General features: G+C 48.7%; 2 protein-coding genes across 7 annotated transcripts in view; one reads left to right on the top strand and one right to left on the bottom strand.

The window, feature by feature from the left end:
* Positions 1-1,704: 1,704 nt before the first annotated feature.
* ING1 (inhibitor of growth family member 1) lies at positions 1,705-8,724 on the bottom strand. Of its 3 annotated transcripts, XM_038134027.1 has the most exons (3): positions 8,156-8,724; positions 7,227-7,926; positions 1,705-3,339 (listed from the first exon to the last, which is right to left on the bottom strand). In XM_038134027.1, the coding sequence occupies exons 2-3, from the start codon at positions 7,366-7,368 to the stop codon at positions 2,636-2,638; spliced, it is 846 nt and encodes a 281-aa protein (XP_037989955.1). In that variant the 5' UTR covers positions 7,369-7,926; positions 8,156-8,724; the 3' UTR covers positions 1,705-2,635. The 3 variants fall into 3 exon arrangements, with proteins under 3 accessions (XP_037989955.1, XP_037989858.1, XP_037990035.1); XM_038133930.1 differs by lacking the exons at positions 7,227-7,926; positions 8,156-8,724 and adding an exon at positions 5,071-5,757; XM_038134107.1 differs by lacking the exons at positions 7,227-7,926; positions 8,156-8,724 and adding an exon at positions 5,028-5,241.
* A 185-nt stretch (positions 8,725-8,909) lies between these two features.
* The window catches only part of CARS2 (cysteinyl-tRNA synthetase 2, mitochondrial), a 43,210-nt gene continuing 33,877 nt past the window's right edge, over positions 8,910-18,242 (top strand). For 2 of the 4 annotated variants that reach the window (XM_038133058.1, XM_038133145.1), the window contains exons 1-2: positions 16,384-16,856; positions 17,437-17,487. In XM_038133058.1, coding sequence (XP_037988986.1) covers positions 16,399-16,856; positions 17,437-17,487 — 509 coding nt within the window. In that variant the 5' untranslated portion in view covers positions 16,384-16,398. Of the gene's footprint in view, positions 9,647-15,792; positions 16,343-16,383; positions 16,857-17,436; positions 17,488-18,242 lie in introns of those variants that run through there. The other 2 variants (XM_038133311.1, XM_038133226.1) reach the window with 2 other exon arrangements.

The following is an 18,242-nucleotide window of genomic DNA, read 5'->3' on the forward strand; positions in this document are numbered from 1 at the left end:
CAGTGCTGCAGCCTGCAACAGGGGGAGTTGGGAAGGTAACACAAGCCTGGGAAAAAAATGTGGAAAGGGATGTAACTCCAAGCTACTTTACAGATCAGAAGCTGTCTTCAGCAAAAGAAAAATGGGAGACCACAGCCAGCCTTCAGTAGATGGAAATATTTAAGGGCAGTATAAATATGGCTCTACTGATCCATCTATAGCTGAACATTTTTACCATCCTCTTTTGCATTTTTGTTGTTTCCTTCTGGCTTTTCACATTCAAAATGTCCCTCAGAATCAGGGCAGACATTTTGTGAAAAAGGCTGGGTTTGAAACCTTGTCTGCTTCATATAGTTTCATATAGAAAAGTTTCGCTGGGGTTTTGCTAGCACAGTCCTGCTGCTAAGTATTGATGTTCTCAGCATAGGCTGGTGGGAGAATGACAGAACAGCTGAGGCAGAAAGGACCAGAAACATCAGCATCAGCCACAACAGCAGGTGAAGGGAGAGAGGAATGGGAAAGACCAGTAAGTGAGTAGGGAGAATGGAAAACCAGAAGGCTTTAGAGAAAAGATGAAAGCAGAAGGAAACGTTAAGGGAGTAGAAAAATTACACAGCAACCTCAAACCACCTTGGGAGCAGGAGACTGATTCGGAGGAGGCACTTGCCCTGGGCATAGGTGTAACCTGACAGTCTGAAGGGACTGGAAACACGAATGCAGATGCATACACTTAGTGCACCTATTCAGAAGGAAAACAGGACTACCTGTCACTGTGAGCATGTTTGTCTGGCAGGGAATATCCATGCAAGGTGATACAGCGCATTTCGGGGCCCCTCAGTACATTTTTAGAAAACACTGAACCCCTTCAGCTGTCTTGTGTTCGGCTCGATCCAAAACCTTACTCCCCACAGAAGGATCTTCTGTAACACAAGGGTCATTTCAGTGGTATGGTTTCACTGTTCAGGAAACAAAACACCACCATTATACACAGAATATTCTAAAAAAAAAAACCAACCCCAGGCTCCCATCTTTCTACATGAGTCTTTTGCCTGATCCACTGGATTTCACAACCTTCACTTCCATGGCCTTCCTGGTTGAGGACCAGGTGGTCCTGCTCCTGTCTCACGTGGATGAAGGCCTGCAGGGTGACAGGGAGACAAAATCTGCTCACCCAGAGTTGGCCCCTCCAGCCACGACGGCAAAGGGAACAGCCTGACCAAGCTCCCCTATCCGTCCAAGGGACAGAGCATTGGACACCTGGCAGAGCACCTGGGTCACAGCAAGTAGGTTTTTCTGTGGGGTGACCATGAAGAACAAAAAGCCCTGCCCCGGAACAGCTGCAGTAATACTTCGAAAATGTCAAAATGCAACAGATCCCAGTAACAAACATGGAGTCATTTAAATCCACAGTGAAAAAAGCATTAAAAAAAACCTGATCAAGACCAGCTCTGTGCTATTGATTTTCAGATAAATGTCTGGGTCTGGGAGTGACTGCAAGCACAAATATGAGAAGATTTGGATGGAAAGCTGAATGCTCTTTTGGCTCTCCTACGACCTTGCTGGCCATACATTCTATGAAGATTCTTTATCAAAACTGTAATTTGGTTACTACTACAACAGTTTCAGGCTTCCCAGCAGCAGCTTGATGGAGCTGCTGAGCTCAAAGATGAATTTCTTGGTTTCTTGAGCTACATGAATGATCATTAAACAAGATTGCTAAAGAAGTAAACTGTCCAAGTCATTTCATTTATTTCTTAATATCACATCTGTACAATTTTCATACATACAGCAGGAAATGCACATTGGTTACACAATGGCATTTGGCTGCATTTCCAAGTATAATACAGTAAGTGCAACTCCACTTAAAATGTACATTTATACAACTTAAACAAATTAAGGATTGCTACACCACTATCTGTGACAGTATAAAGCTTCATTTATGTTATGTCTCATTACTAAACCACTTCCTGGTTAAATACAAAACATATTCAATCATTTAAAAATGGCCTTTGTGGTACCTGGCCAGCATATAAAATATTTGTTGCTTAAAATTTAACCATTAACTTTTTGTTTTAAAAAATAATCCTCTAAGCCTATTTAAACATTTGCTATTGAACTGTTATACTGACACTTTGTAGCAGGAACCAAATTTTTCCCTCCTTTTGTTTGTTCTTGCTTATCACCAAAAGAAGTTACATTTGCAATGTATTGCAGCTTTATTCAGATACAGCCAGGTGGTTAAACTATTTATCAATTGTACTCAAAAGGTAAATAACACTTTTCATTAAAGAAAACAGAATTAACATTTCAGAGATATTTGCCAAAATTTTAGTGGGTAGAGTGCTACCAGCACTTAAAAAAAAAAAAAAAAAAGAAGAAAAGAAATAAAGAAAATTATTAACTTGTCTTTTAAGAAACACCCGAATATTCTTATAATTTTACTTTTGGAATACATTGGTCCACAGACCACATTCTTGTTACAGCTTACCAAACGAAACCCAAAATTTCTTACTGCCGTCCCTGTAACAGGAATGGTTCAGCTTTAAACCTCCTTTAAAAATATACATTTTACAATCCTTTCACCTCAACAAAGGTGACACTGACAATAAATACACTGGTTTGGTGGGTTTTTCCTTCGCTATGAGAAGTCCACAAACTACCTGTTGTACGCCCTTTCTTTTTTAGATTTCTCCAATGCCTTGTCCATAGTTTTCTCGTTTTCTCCTCTACACTTGGGGCAGTACCATTTGCCCTTTGGTTTATGGTTGAGTCCTACACAAGAAAAGTGAAACCATTCGATGGGGCACTCATCATTATCACATCCTATCATTTCTCCATAGGAAACTTGGTTGCACAAGCAGTATGTTGGCTCATTAGGATCAATAGGAAGGTCAGGGGGAGAAGCTTCCCGCTCTGCTTTAGCCTTGGATCGTTTCTTCTTCTTGGATGTTTTTGCTTTCTTCTCCTTTGGTGTTCCTGAGGTGATGTCATCATGATCATGATTATTTGAGGCATTTTCTCGATTCTCATTATTCCGTTGCCTCCTCGATCTCTTGTTGTTGGGCTTTTCAGCCTGTGCGATTGTCTCATTCTTGGACTTGTCCTGGCTGGCTTTCCCACTGTTTCCAGTGGTGTCATTAGTCTCTTGACAAGTCTCAAACAGTTCCACGTGGCTGTCCACTTGCCTTGTTCTGTTCTCAACCAGCTCCACCATCTGACTGACGATTTGGATCTTCTCGTCCCCCAGTTCCTGACTTCGAATCAAGGCTCTCTGTATGCAGTGCAACATTCTTCTCTTCTGCACAGCATCTGTCTCCCGTTTAAATTTTTCATAGTAATCATCCAGGTCCTTCAGAATCTCTGCAAAGAAGAAATAAAAACTATAAATATTTTTGACAGGGAGAATGGCAAAACAAAACCTCCCATTTTTCTTTCCATACAGCAACAACTTCTTGTAACATGCAGCACCGATCAAAGACAGATGCCCTGAAGCTCGTATCTGACAAGTAGCTCATGGCTCTGCTGGACTACTTTTGTTCTAGGTGGTCCCACAGTAGCGGAATGCAAATGCTGTTTTAGGAGAAAAAAAGTGACTAAATGTATTTTTACATACGTTGATAACACTTCCCTTTAAACTTTTCAGTAATTAAAAGGAACTAACTAAACCGATGCACATACCATCAAAAGCTCCAAGGTTAACTGCAAAATTAGAGGGGAAATGAATGGGCATCTCCTGTATAACAACATGAACATCTTCAGTGAATGACAGAGGGGGAGAAAGAGAGTGGGACAGACAGAAAGCACAAACCACTGTAGAACCATGTTGCTGGTTACTTGACAAGAGATGCAGAAGCACCAAACACATGGTCTAGACCCAAAGCTATTTCATCCAATACTGTCGAGCTATTTCTACTGAAAATATGAGGCCATGCAAATCCTTGGATTGCAGAACTGGGATTACAATATCCTAGATTACAATAGATTATTTCCCACCTATACTTTCTGTAAAATACATGTTGCTATACTTTAAAACACAAAAAATATGATCTTCATTAAATATTTACTGCAGAGCAGGAAGTAAAGTTAAAAGATAACTTTAAAGATGACAGGCAACAGTGGGGAGCAGCTAGAGCTTCTGCTTTAAAATATGTTACATCCTGAATTGCACCTCAAGGATTGTTCTAACAATTTATAAAAAACAACAATGCACAAAGTATCTAAAGTTTCAAGAATGGCTCTGCAAACCTATTTTTAAGAAGATGTTTTTGAGTTTCATTATGATACCCCAATCAACTACAGCATACAGGACACTCAGCACTCCATATTAAGTCCTCAAAAACACACTGAATGTTTTTCCTACATCTCCTTTCTTCTCTGAATTTTCACTTTCTCACAGGTTAGAAGAGTCTGTCTTAGAGAAGCAAAATATATTAAAAAATATATATAAAATCTGACCTCAGTTCATCTAACAGAAACCAGGATCTCTCATACATGCCAACGGCATTACCAAAACTTTTTTAAACTTACATTTATTAATTATTTATTTATTCATAGGAACCGGTGACACGTATGCAAACCAAGAGTTACCCTGTGGTTTAGGTTTTGGCTTTCCTCGGCAGAGTTTTTAAACATACATGACTTCCAGTGAAGACACGGAAATATTAAGCAAGCTTTATTCAGATTTTAGAGCTGCAGCTTGTGCTTCCCACATTGGTTAGGCATGACCTGTCAGCTGGTTCTGCAATATAAACTATCTGACCAAATCAGTATTCTGATATGTTATTAACCATTTTAAGCAACTGGTGGGGTTTTTTTAACCTACAAAAAAGCCCAAAACAAAACAACAATAAAAAAATACCCAAAAGTAATCCAAACCCAATATGCCACCAAAAAATCCTTCGAACATACAGCAGATTCTACATTCAGGAAGGCTAAAAAAGCAGAGTTAATGATTTTCAAGTGGCTGAAATGCAGAAGTTTTATGGTTTAGGCTTTGGCACTTGACTGATGTCATCGGTTTAACTCATCTGAATCTGGTGAGTGGGCACCTTCTATGAAGAACGGTCTGTCTGAACAGCACAAAGCAATTACCGACGGAAGGGAAAACTTCGGTTCCAGCACTGCCCGCTGCCGTTCCCGCCCGACGCTGCTGTGCGGGAGGAGCCCCGGCTGCGGGCTGGGATCGCGCAGCGCCGAGCGCGGCCCGGCACGGCCGCGTTTGCCATGCGAGCCACGGAGCGGGAGCTGCCGCCAAGCCGAGGATGCTCAGCACCGGCGCCGGGAGCCTCCGCTCGGGGCGGTCCCAGCACACCGCGCTCCCGCGCCGTGCCGCAGCGGCGGGAGCGGGAAGCCTGAGCGATGAGCGATGGCGAACGCACGCTGCTGCATCACAAACGCCGCCCGGCCGGAGGGAAGCCGTGCCGCCAGGGCTTAGCTCCCAGCGCAGCTCCGCAGCCTCACGGGGACGGAGGCGCCGCGGAAGGACGGCGAGCGGGACGCGGGCGAGGGCCCGGCCTCCTCCCCGCCCCTCTGCGGCGCGCGGGGCCGCCCCGGAGGTGACGGAGCCGCCATTGTTCTCGGCAGGAAAGCGGGGCGGCCCCGCGGAACCCGCGGCGCTCCCGGGGGCGCGGGGGGCGGGGCCGAACGGGCCCTCCCGGGGCAACGAACGAGTGATTGACAGGGAGCGGCGGCCAATCACGGCGGGCGGGAGAGCGCTCGCGCCCGCCCCCTCCGGCCAGTCACGAGCGAGGCGCGGCTGGAGCAGCGGCGCTCCCCCCACCCCGGACACGTCAGTCACTCTCCGGACGGCCAAGGTTGCCTCGCCCCCTGCTGCGAACCCGGCCAATCAGAGCGCGCCGGCCGGGGCCGGCCGAGATATTCAAATCAACCCCACGGAAAAGTTGCTTCTCGAAACGTCACGACGGGGCGGGGGCGCGAGACGGGCCGGTCCGGCCCCGCAGCCAATCCGCGCGGGGAGGCGGGGCACGGCCGGCCCGTGGGGACGCCCCCGCCCTATCAGCGCCCCCGGCGGGCGTGGCCAACCGCGGTATGCTAACGAGGTCTGTCTATAAAAAGAGCATGGACGCCCCTTCCTAGCACAGCGCGGAGGTGCCCGCTGGATGTGCTGTCGCGGGCGCGATGCCCGCCCTGTCCTTTTCTTCCTTTCCCACCCCCGACACCCCCCGCGGGCTCCTGAAGAAGTTTCACCCGGACCCTTCCCCCGGGAGCTGACGGGCTCCCACGGAGAGCTGCCCGAGGAGCGGCTGAGGCAACGGCAGGCAGGGCTCGCTGCCCGCCGCCCTTAAGGCCACATGCACGGGGGCGCGGGCAGGGAGAGGGGGTCTCCCCTGCCGGCACCCCGGCTGTCACCGCTACCAGAGGCACAGAATAAAGCTCCCCCCCCTCCCCCCCCTTCCGAGCGGACGCCAGCGACCAAGTGACAAAGCTGCCCCGAGTCCCGCAAACCGGCCTCCCTTTCCTTCCCTCCGCCCGTGGGGACGGGGACGGCGTGCCCCGAGCGCGGGGAGGGAGGGGGGCGCTTCAGCCCAGCCGTAAACGCGACCGTGTATGTCGTTCCCCCCCCCACTCACACCGCACACGCCGGTCCTGCCCCCTCGGCCCCCCCGCCCAACGGAGAGGGGCTGTTTCACCGGGTGAAACGAAACCCACCGAGGAGGGAGCGAAGAAAGCACACCCTGCCCCCCCACTCTCGTCTAACCCCCCTCTCCTCTTCTCCCTCCCTCCTTCCCTCCCTCCTTCACTAGCTGCCTCTCTCCCCTACTACAGCCATAATGAATACTGTACATTCCTAAATGTTGTGCTGTAATCTCTTCCCCCCTCTATCCACCCAGCACTTTCTTCCGTACCCCCAAACCCTTCTACCTCAGCCCCACGGCCAGGGACGGCCCCCCTTTGTGCACCGCACACCCCACTTCCCTGCCCCCGCCTTCTTGGCCAGCAATTTACACAGAAAAGCAGAGTCCTTGCTTAATAAGAAAAGCCGGAGACCTTTTGTTCCGCCCCATGACAAGAGCTAACGCTGCAGATCAGTCCCTCTCTCTCCTCGGATCTTTCCTCCCGGCTTTCTTCCTCCTTTTACCTCTCAAAAATAAAGCTACCATCCCTGTGGGGTGCAGAGGGGCAAACGGAGCCGAGGCTCAGCTCTAAAGAAAAGAAAGGAAAAGACACCGTTCCCCCCGAGCCCCAAACCACACACACGGACACATACATATATAGAAAACACTTACCTTGATATTTGGCGTCAATTTCCCTCATCAAGGAGACATTTCTCTGCAGATCGAAGGGCATAGACTCGATGGAGTCCAGATAATCCTCCACATAGTTCACTAGGTGAAGCTGGTCTCCGTTTGCAGGACTCAACATTTTCATCCGGCAAAGAAACAAAAATCCTTCCCCACACCTCTCCGGGTGAGAGCAAGTGCTGCTCCCTTCAAAGACGGTAACCCCGATGAAGGTCTCACTCCCTGCCCACCTCTCTCGGTAGCTCCCCCCCAAAAAAACCGAGGGAAGCTACATCTGACTCCTCTTGTGTGAAAAAGAGGGAGAGAGAGACACACACACACCCTCCGCTAGTCCCCTACAGCCAGCAGCAGCTGATTGAATGGCTGTCGTTGTGGTAATTCACGAAGGAGGTGGTAAGAACAATCAGAGGGATTTGTGTGTGTGTGTGTGTGTGGGGAGGGGAAAGGGGGGGAGGAGGAGGAGGAGAGAGGAGGGGGGCTTAAACCAGCTCCTCCGAAACAATCTGGAAACAAAATGTGCTCTGCAAAGTGTCTGTCAGAGGCAGCGGCAGCCCCTCTGCCTGCGCCAGCGCCGCTCTGCTCTGCTTCTCCTCCGCTCCCCCCTTCCCCGCTCTCCTCCTCACCGCCGCCGCCGCCGCCGCTCCCCGGCGATATCAACGCAGCCTCCTCGCTCCCATACGCCGCGCTAGATCCAACGTGGAAAACCCAAATACCAGTTTCAAACACTTGGGAAACATTCGGCCCCGCCAGCCAGGGCGCATGCGCTCTCTCCCAGCGCTGTGTACACACACACACACACATACACCACACACACATACACTCTCTCTCTCTCTCTCACACACTCACCGCACACACTCAATCCCTTCCCCCGCCCGGAACCTCCGCATATCCATCGTCCCGCCTCCCTTACTCACGTTTGGGGAGGGAGGGAAGGCGGCGGGGATGCGGGCCGAGCCAGGGGGCGGGCGGCGCAGGGCCGGCGTGGGCGTGGGGTGAAGGAAGCCCCGGGGAAGGCGGAGGCTCCGGTGAAGTTGTGCGGAGGCTGCGTGGCGAGCGGCCCGCGGGGAGGCTGGGGGGATTGCGGGGGCAAGTGAATGCTTTTGCGGTAGAGTACCGGGACTTTGGAGGAGTCTCGCCTCCTGCCAGCTCGCCCCGGGACGGAGCGGCTCCGAAGCCCTTCCTAGGAGAGGGGAACACTGAGAACCGTGTGACGCCACCCCGCGCTGCGGGCAGGGCTGTGTCCGGCGCGGCGCCGGACGCCGAGGGGAACCGGGGAGCGTTCCGTCCCTCCCTCCTCAGCGGGCACCCGCATCCATCACCCCGCGGCGCCTGACAGCCGCCGCAGCCAATCACCGCGCCCCTCGCGTCCCGCCCCGCGGCCTCCTCGGCCAATCCCCGCCGTGACACCGCTGCCCGGGATACCGCGCGCCGCGGCAGAGGGGGCGGTAACGCCCGAGGGGAGGGGGCGGGCCTGCGCACGCGCGATGCCCCTGGCGAAGGGGAGAAAATGGAGCCGTTAGGGACGCAGGACGACTACGTTTCCCAGCGGTCCCCGGGCGGTTGCGCATGCGCGCGGTAGGGCCGGCTGGACGGCGGGAGGGGAGGAAAAGGGAAGGAGGGAGAGTGCCCGAGCCAGCGAGCTCACGGCGGCTCCTGTGTCCCGCCAGGGAAGGGTCACCGGCAGACGCCGCTGGGGGCTGCGTTGTACAGGAGGCCGGCGGCGGAACGCCCCCGCTCCGCATGGTTGCCGGCGGAGAGAGCTTGCTGCCGGCGAGGAGGAGCAGAAGGGGAGCCCGGGTACAGCCCTGTGCCCCCCGCCTTCTCCCCGCCAGAGTGTCCCGGCGGTCGTGCGGAGGAGCCCCGCTGTCGGTCAGCGTTGCCTTTGTGTCCTGGAGCCTGCAGGCACCCGGCTCTGCCAGGATCGGGGAGCGAGGAAGGCGGGGCTGGAAAGACCTACCCCAGCTCTGCTGAAGCAAAACAACGTGCGCTTTCTGCCTCTTGTTTTTTTGTAGCAGACGTCACTGGCAATCCCCTAATTTAGGGGAGACTGAGTCATCACTCCTGAGCGCCCAGACTCGCCGGTGCAGTCGCTGCTCAGTGCGGCCCTGGCGTTGTGCTCGCTGCAGGAGCGGCGGCCTGGCTGCGCGCCTCAGCGGCTGAGCCCCTGCTCAGTGATTTTGCTGCTGCTGCCATCAGCTTGGTGCTTCCGAATTGGGGTTTCCAGGGAAGAACAGGCACCTGTTTAGCAACACTTCCAGTATCGTCCCTCCCACCCTCCCGTGGGAGGCATGCACAGAGATACTTTCTGAGGAGTGGAGACAGTACCTCAGACCAAACATTTTGAACTGATCCCGACCCGCTGTTTCAGGCAGATGTCAGAGGGCACTTGTTTTCTGAAGATCCCTGTAAGTTCTCCCGTTATTTTTTTCCTCTCATTTTTTTTGTTTCCAGGAGTTGCTGTAAAAAAATTAGTTGCTGAAGTAAATAAAACCCATGTACATAAGGTGTCAGGTTTTTAACTTAGAAGCACCATGGCATCTGCTCCAAGCCAGTGTTTCTGGACCTGCGTGCTTTGGTTTGCTGTGGCATAGAGAGGGAGTTGTCTGATGGCTGCGCTAGCCTGGGAATAGGTATTCCTATTCCAATTCTAGATCGTCAGCACCTATCTGGTAGTTAAAGCCTTCTTGCCTTCAAGAAGGTGAGCCACTGTCAGCAATTAAAAGTAGTTAACAGTCCCCTGGGTAGTGCAAGAATCCAAGCCAATAATTATGACTCAGTAGAGGCAAGACATCTGAAAAGAATACAGATGAGTCCTAAAAAGAGCCATTCTTGCAAAAAAGGTAATCATAGTTCTACACACACACAAGTAATTACACATATGAATAAAAATGATTTTGTAAAAGTACTTGCTAATTTACTAAACAGGAACTTTTGTCCCTCCTCTTACTAGACGAAAAAAAAATTAGGAAGGGAAACGCTGAAGTGTAATGGTAGCCTGCTAAGTTGCAGCAATACTATCTTTCAACAAAATATTGATAGTTTGGATGTGCTGAGTTTGAACAGCTTGGTATCATCTGGCTCTTAAAAGTGCTGTCTCCTAGATCCTCCTCTGTTAGCTTCTTGTATGTTACTAGAAGAGTGACAGAGAAAACCACCATGGGACTTTGCACAAGTCCTTGGGACAGGAAGAGACTGAGCTCCCCTGAGAATGCATTTGGTATCCTCTTTGAAGGTCCTCTTTTACAGCTCTTAAAGATGATGCTCGGTGCTTTGTATAGTGCTGTAGTCAAATATATACCTGTACCTAGAAATATCAATTCTCTGCACCCCCCTCTAAGCTCAGCAGCCAGTCAGCCATTGTTTTAGGAAGCTGGGTGAGGGGGAGGAAAGGATAAAATCAGGTGTATGAGTACATCTCCAGAGTGGAAAGTTTTAGACGGTATGAAGCTGATGCCCACTGCCCATTTCTGCTTTTCCTCCTCTGCTTTCTTCTTATTTTGGCCTCTTGCCTCTGAACTACAGCAGGTGAGTGATTGGAGGTTTTGAATAGAGTTTCAGGCGTTCTTTTCATATTAGGGGCCCATTTCTTACCCTGGAGAAGGATTCGCAGTAGAAGTGAATGTCATGTATCAAACGTATCAAAGAAGGAAGAGACTCCTGGGCTTAATTTTCATTCTATTTCCTATATTTGACTAGAGGATGAAAGTATGTATCTCTCCTCCTTTGGCTCCCAAGCCCCTTTGCTCTGTTTGTAAGAAATCTTTCCTATTTAGAACCCCAATCTGAGGTTTTCCGAAGTTTCTTGAAGCTCTTGCCTTACTACAGATCTAAACTCACAGCAATTGGAATCAAGGGAACTTACTACCAGATCAACACCTTGCACAACTACTGTGTGTATATACAAAATACAGTTCATATAATATAGATTTTTTTGTAATTATAGGTGTTCCAGTCATTATGGTTATCCCAGCTAATCAGCACAAAGTTCAGAATACTTGATATGAGGAGCATAAAATCCCAAACCTCCAAACATTCCACAAATGCACATACTGCAAAGCTGGTACAAGGAGTTCTGGCTGCCTCCTTTCTCCTTCTCTGCCTTAGCTAAATATTGCTGTATGAAATACTGTGTAAGCATTACAGCTGTGTCTGTGTTTATTAGAAAAAATAGTGTCTTCTGATCATTTGTCATTATACTTTATAGTACAGACGAATCAGATGGGTTTATTCCTGCCAATGAATTGCTGTTTCCGCACCATTTAATAGCTTAATCCCTCTTCTATAGTTACATATGCTTGGAGGGTTTTTTCCTTGCTTGTTTATCTGTTTATTCTTTACGATGCTAAATTCATGCTTACGTGGATGATGGCAATAGAATTTTACAAGCCTTTTAATTTTGCTTGTGGTTGTAAGTTTTGAAACAAAAGTACAAACAATTAACATGCAAGATGAGCAGAGCTGAGATGTGCAAGTACGAAGACCAGCAGAGTCATGGCTCACCCTCTCATGCAATACACATTGGCTGTGCCCTGGATAGATATTTAGGCCAGAAATACCTGTTCATGTCACCAAATAATGTTGGATGAATAGATTCTAAAATCTGGAAAACAAATCTAGTTGTGTTTGTCCTTTTGCTGCTTCCCAGAAAGGCTCAAGAACTCCATGAACTTTCCAAATGCCTACCTAACATTGGCCTGCCATTCTAAACTTCTCCTTTTTTTTATCAGGTATTTCACATCACCTCCTCTGCTTGCCCCAAGGCAGTTGCACTCACTGCCTCTTCTCACACCTGTTTCCTGGCTACAGCCTTCTTTTTCTTGCACCTGCTGCACTGGTGCACTTCCAAAGCATAGTGAGCTTAAACAGCATTACACTGACATTAAAGGTCAGCAAAAAATTTTGACTGGAACAAGTAAATGTGCATTGCAGAAGAAGGCCAAAGCAAATACATCTGAGTTGTCCCAGAGTGTCAATGGAATGAACACAGATCAAGGGCAACATATACCATGGGCTTCACATTCCTTTAGTGAATTCAAGAGAGATATACCTCAGCAGTTGGAAACCACTGACAAAGACACAAATCTGAACCCTGACTGAATTCATACCAACCCTCATACTTTTCAGCTGTGGTGCAGGACGCAAACACTCCCAATGAAGAACAGGCAATGTATGTCAGAGCAGTTGGTGGGTAAGTTTTCTGAACAGTAGTAGGTTGTGCTAAGAGCTAATAGACTTCTGGTAAGAGCAAGAAAGTTTAATTGGTTATTTATGTCCACCACCAATGAATTTTCTTTTGCAGTGTTACTCCCTGTCCTCAGAATTACTCTTTTCAAATAGATTTCTCAAGATGATTTCTCTTTCATAAAACATACTCTTTACCTTGTGAATATTTGGTGGAATGGCCACTCAACATTTACAATATTTCTAAGCCAAGCATTTGTAATAAGATTGAGACAATTTTTAGTCTCCTTTTAAAAATAAAACAAGGTTCTGAAACAAACCAATAAGCACCTAGATTTTCTAAAAATAAAAAGATTATAAAAGTTAAGTCAAAATGTGTCTGTTATTACAGATTACTACAGAGTACCAGCAGAAATTCAGTCCACTGCAGTGGATTAAGCTCATCTTTGCTTTTGGTTTGTAATCTGTCTTTATAACCTTTGCCCCCATATTTTCTCAGGTTCAGCTTCCTTGCCAGGTTTCTGAACTAGAACTTGATGAGAAGGGCCACAGATACTGGAAACATGCTCTTGCTAACACAGCAAATGCAACTTTTTTCTTCTGTCAACAATTCTAAGATGGTGTGGTTGAATTTTTTAGAAGATAAAATACAGCACCTTTAGCAATAGGGGGGAAACTGTAAAAAATTACAAAGCATGTGTCTCCTAATAATACATGGAAATGGAAAATTGTTTTTTAGCTTTATTCATATATAATACAAAACACGCTCTGGGATCTTACCTCTGGGGGCAAATCTTACAGGTATTCCTGGGACTGGAAACTGGAAAATACAGAAGCCAGGTGAGCCAAAATCCCCAAAGATCCTCCCTGCTCACCACAGAAATGTTGCCAGCGCTGCTGGTGGACAGCACACACAGCTGTGCTTCTAAGAGACTTCCTTCTTGATCAAGGATGGAGGGGAAACGTTGCCTTCTTACATACTCAGATAGAGATCTCTTCTAGGGAGTTCAGGAGTCACTCCTTTAGCTTTGAGTTTCAGTTTTTATTGAAGGGAAGTTTTAGCCCTGATGACTCTAAGAAAAACATGAGAACATGACCTGACAATATTAAATACATGTGTGTCCCCTTGAAACAACAGTTTACCTGAAGCTCAGACAGACATGCTGCAGTGGGATTGTGACTGAGAGCTGTACTGCTCTGCAGATCACATTTCCTCCTGGCTATTCAGCAAGTGCTGAAGTAACAGGAGTACAGCGGGCCCAGGCCTGGCACTGATCATGTGTACCTTGGCTCCAACTGCTCGCAACCTCCAAAGCATCTTCTACTCCAGGTGGAAGCAAAGGTCTCCTGATGGCATAAAATCTTTTGCTGCTCTTCTTCCTTTCTGGTAGATGACTGTTGTGTCTTTGCACATGTCCCAGAGCAGGAGTAAGAGGACAGGTACAAGGTGGCATAAAAAAGAGGTATGCTTACATGCCACAGATTCTGAGAATGCTGGTATTTTTAACATGAATAATTTATGTTTTTTATCCACCAGGATTAGTTTTGCTTTTATTTGAAATTAGTTCTCTTTGCACTTTGGTGTTTGAAGAACACTTTCCACCATTCCACTGGATGTATTCTTTTACATTACATCTCAAGCGTGAATGATGTTAGCTGTTTATTTCAGGCATTTAATAATTGTGGCTTTTCCCACCATCATTTTACAGCAGGACACAGAGGTTTCAGGACTAAATGCTAAAAGCCAGTCTGGTTAGCACAGACACTAAGCCTTCTGAAACCAATGGGAAAGAAAAGGCTCTTGAATTCTTCTGATCTGTTGTCAGTTTCATCCATGATAGCTAAACCTGGAATTAAGCCTAAAAAACATCCATTGTTACTTAGTATTGACTTGAACTCTGTCAAAGTGCTTGGAACCATACAGAACAAAGAATACAACAGAGTTAATGACAACTCTTAACTAGATGTGTGTTGAACAGCAAGACATCAAAACCAGCTCATTATAGAAGCTGAAATAATTGGCTTGTGAAGCTTCCTGAGAAACATACAAAGCAAACATTTACAAAGGTTATTGGATGGTATCCTGAATTTCATCCTAGGTAGTCTTAAATTAACAAGCCCATAAAACAGGTTTCTTGTTTGATCAAAAAGTTAAGATTGTTAAATGACAAATTCTATGGTAAGTACCTATTAAAAGAAAAAGGAAGCATTTGCCACTGGTAGGGCTTTATATCTGATATGCTCTAAAATTAAGTAAGGTGTAGACAGACATCAAGTACTACGTATTTTAAATGATCTTATTACTTATGAGAAAAATCTATTAAAGTCATCCCTGGCAGGTAGAAGAGGAAACAATACAAACACTTCTGTGAGGCAGCTCACCACAGGCAGACCTGCAGCATCCAGTCCAGAAGAGCTGTGAGCATTCAGTATTGCCTTCCTCCCAAAGACCAGCAAGGTGCCTTAGAAGGTAACACAGAGGTCTGAGAGACCTGAAAAGGCTCTGCCCTGAACAGCCTGTTTAGACAATTGTGTGGAAGACAGTCAAGAGCAGGACAGACACCGTGCTGGCACTGGCAGTTCACTCACTCTCCTTGTACAAGAGCAAGGGTGGCCACAAGTGGAGCTCACAGGCCTTGAGTTCAACACATGCCAAGAGGGTGCTTCCTAAAGAAGGCACTATACCTGCAGTACTCCTTGGCAAAGCCTGGGATTGATGTGGGTTCACAGAGAATGGGGAAATTAATGGTACAACAGTCTATGAGGATGGGTACAAAAACTTGGGGGGGATGAAGCAAAAAAAAAAAAAAATCACAAGATATTCAGTTGAGGATGCCATCTGGTTGGAAGCTGGAAAAATATCTGGGAAAATATTCACAGAATCATAAAAAGGCTTGGGTTGGAAGGGACCTTAAGGCTGATCCAGTTTCAGCCCCTCTGTCATGAGCAGAGACACCTTTCACTTAGACCAGGTTGCTCAGAGCCCCATCCAACCTGGCCTTGAGCACTTTCAGGGATCGGGCATCCACAGCTTCTCTGAGCAACCTGTTCCAAAACCTCCCTACTCTATGAGTAAAGAATTTCTTCCTAACATCTATCTAAATCTGAGTTCAAAACTGTTCTCCCCTTGTCCTATCACTATCTGTACATGGAAAATGTCACTCTCCCCTTTTTTTGTAAGTCCTCTTTGGGTACTGGAAGGTGCTGTTAGGTCTCCCTGGAGCCTTCTCCAGGTTGAACAGCCCACAACTCTCTCAGCTTGTCTTCACAGGATACCTGTTGCATCCCTCTGATCATCTCTGTGGTTATAAGCTTGTGGAATTCTCACTTGTTTCCTTGGTACCTGCTCATAGTCACTTTTGGAAACAAGGTACTCATTCAAAAATACTTGTGGTACCCTAATGTCTGTTCCATTACACTGTTATTCATTCTCGTTGAGTAGCTGTGATTCAAGGTACTGCAGGCAGTTAAGCTCCATTTCCTCGATATGCTCTGAAAGAAAGAAAAGAAAAATCCCCAATGAGGAAGCAGACCTTGACAGTCAGCTGGGCTACCTTTAGGGTACTTCACCAAGTACTCGGCAGCACTTGCTGTCATTTTTGAAAATGTCTAGGTCAGGTAACACTTTATACAAGTATGTGGGAGTCAGGGGGGTACATTAAGTGTTTTCTGAGACTCTGATTTATTAAGTCCAGTTTGGGAATGTCACACCATGTTTTATTTTCAGGAGCTAACAGACTGCCAGCGTTCTCTGTCCTGAAAGGCAATGCAAAAATAGATTCACTCCCTAAAGTGACCGAATTGACTTGACACAATGGAGACCATTACGCTGAATTAGTCACACATTTCCTACAAACATCTCCCTTAAAAACCTCGCTGAGAAGAAGCCGCGCTGGGGTGATACCGAAGCACGAGGCTGGGTAAGCGCCGTGCCCGCGGGACCCGGCCGGCCCGAGCCCCGGGCCGCAGGCTCGCCATGGCAGCGCTCGGCAGCCCGATCGCGCCGGGAGCGGCCGCAGCGGAGCGGCCCCGGCCCCGCGCGCAGGCCCCGCCCCTTCCTGCGCCCCGCCCGCGGCGGCCCCGCTCGGCTGCGCGTCCCGCTCGGGCGGCGGGGCTGTCGCGGCGGGGCTGTCGCGGCGGGGCTGTCGCGGCGGGGCTATCGCCGCGGGTTGTGCCCGCTCCCCGCCCGCGGCCGGCAGCGTGCGGGCCATGCTGCGCGGGGCGGCGGCGGCGGCCGCTCGGCGGTGCGGGCTCGGTCCCCGCTCCGGTCCCGGTGCCGGCCGCGGGGCAGGCGGGGGCGCGGCGGTGCTCGGGCGCTGCGCGGCGGCGGCAGTGGGCGCCTCCGGCGGGGCGCGACAGCGGCATCGTGGCTTACAACAGCCGGAGCCGGAGCAAGGAGCCGCTGGTGCTGGCCACGGAAGGAGTGGCGACCTGGTAGCGCCTTGCGGCGCGGCGAGCGGGCGTGGGGGTGGCGGGGGTGACAGGAGCATTTTGTGTCCGGAAACAGCTCCTGTGTCCAGTTCTGGGCTCCAGTACACGAAAGACATGGAGCTACTGGAAAAGGTCTAGCGAAGGGTCACAAAAGTGATTAAGAGACCGGAGCGTCTCTGTTGGGAGGAGAGACTGCAGGAGCTGGGCCTGTTCAGTCTAGAGAAGAGAAAACTGAGAGGGGATCTCATCAGTACAGAAAAGTATCTCGAAGATGGGTCAAGAGGATGGTGCCAGGCTCCTTTTGGCATTGCCTAGTGGCAGGATGAGGAATCGTGGCCATAAACTAAAAAACAAGAAGTTTCACCTCAACATGGGAAAGAACTTCTTTATGTTGAGGGTGGCGGAGCACTTGGACAGGCTGTCCAGGTGGCACATGGAGACTCCCTCTCTAGAGACATTCAAAACCTACCTGGATGCATTCCAGTGTCACCTGTTGTAGGTGACTCTGCTTTGACTGGGATTTGGACTGGGTGATCTTCCAACCCTAACAATTCTGTGATCTGTTTGCCTCCCCTCTCTGCAGGTACAGCTGCGGGCCGACGGTGTATGACCATGCACACCTCGGGCACGCCTGGTGAGTCATGGATTGCAGCGTGGGGGCATCCAGGCAGATATGCAGTGCTGGACATCCCCATGCCAGTGGTGCCAGGGATACAGTGCTGGACATCCCCAGGCTGCAGTGTGTGTCCAGGTGACAGAGCTGTGATTCGTGACACGAGGCCCAGCCCTTGGCCTCCTGTGCTGTGCAAAGGGCAAAAGTCTGTTTGTTAGGTATTTTTTCCTCTTGGGCTGGGGTAGTCCATAAAGGGGCTGTTGGTTCTGCTGCCTGGGAAAGGCAGAGGCAGTGCATCTCTGTGTCTTAGGAAGAAGCATTAGGAATGTGTGCGGTTTGTTTGGGTAGGGTGAGTTCTTTCAAATTGTATCAGCATAGTGTGACCTCTCACCTGGAGTCGTGATCCTGGAGCAGAGCCTCTCAGCTGCGTGAAAAGATAGTTTCACCTCAGGTTAGGTCGGGCACTATGTTGGCACCAAGGAAAGCCATGCAGGGCTGGCTAATAGAAAAGTGCTTTCAGGGTTCATAGATGAACACATCGCATCTTAAATCTCAGAAAGTCCAGGTAGCTTAAAGGCCTTTTTACAGAGTAACACTGCAGTGGCTTACTATGTTTAAAAATAAAAAACCAATCCAGAACAGCACAGGTTTTTCTCTGTAGTTCATTAGGATTGTTAGAACAATAAGCTAGCTTCATTATAAGTAACTTTGAAAAAGTACTTTAAATACACCAGAAGAGGTTGCTGGCACTTGTTTCAAAACAACTCACCTGATGA

This window comes from Motacilla alba, chromosome 1 (assembly GCF_015832195.1).
Source record: "Motacilla alba alba isolate MOTALB_02 chromosome 1, Motacilla_alba_V1.0_pri, whole genome shotgun sequence".
Classification (NCBI taxonomy): domain Eukaryota; kingdom Metazoa; phylum Chordata; class Aves; order Passeriformes; family Motacillidae; genus Motacilla; species Motacilla alba.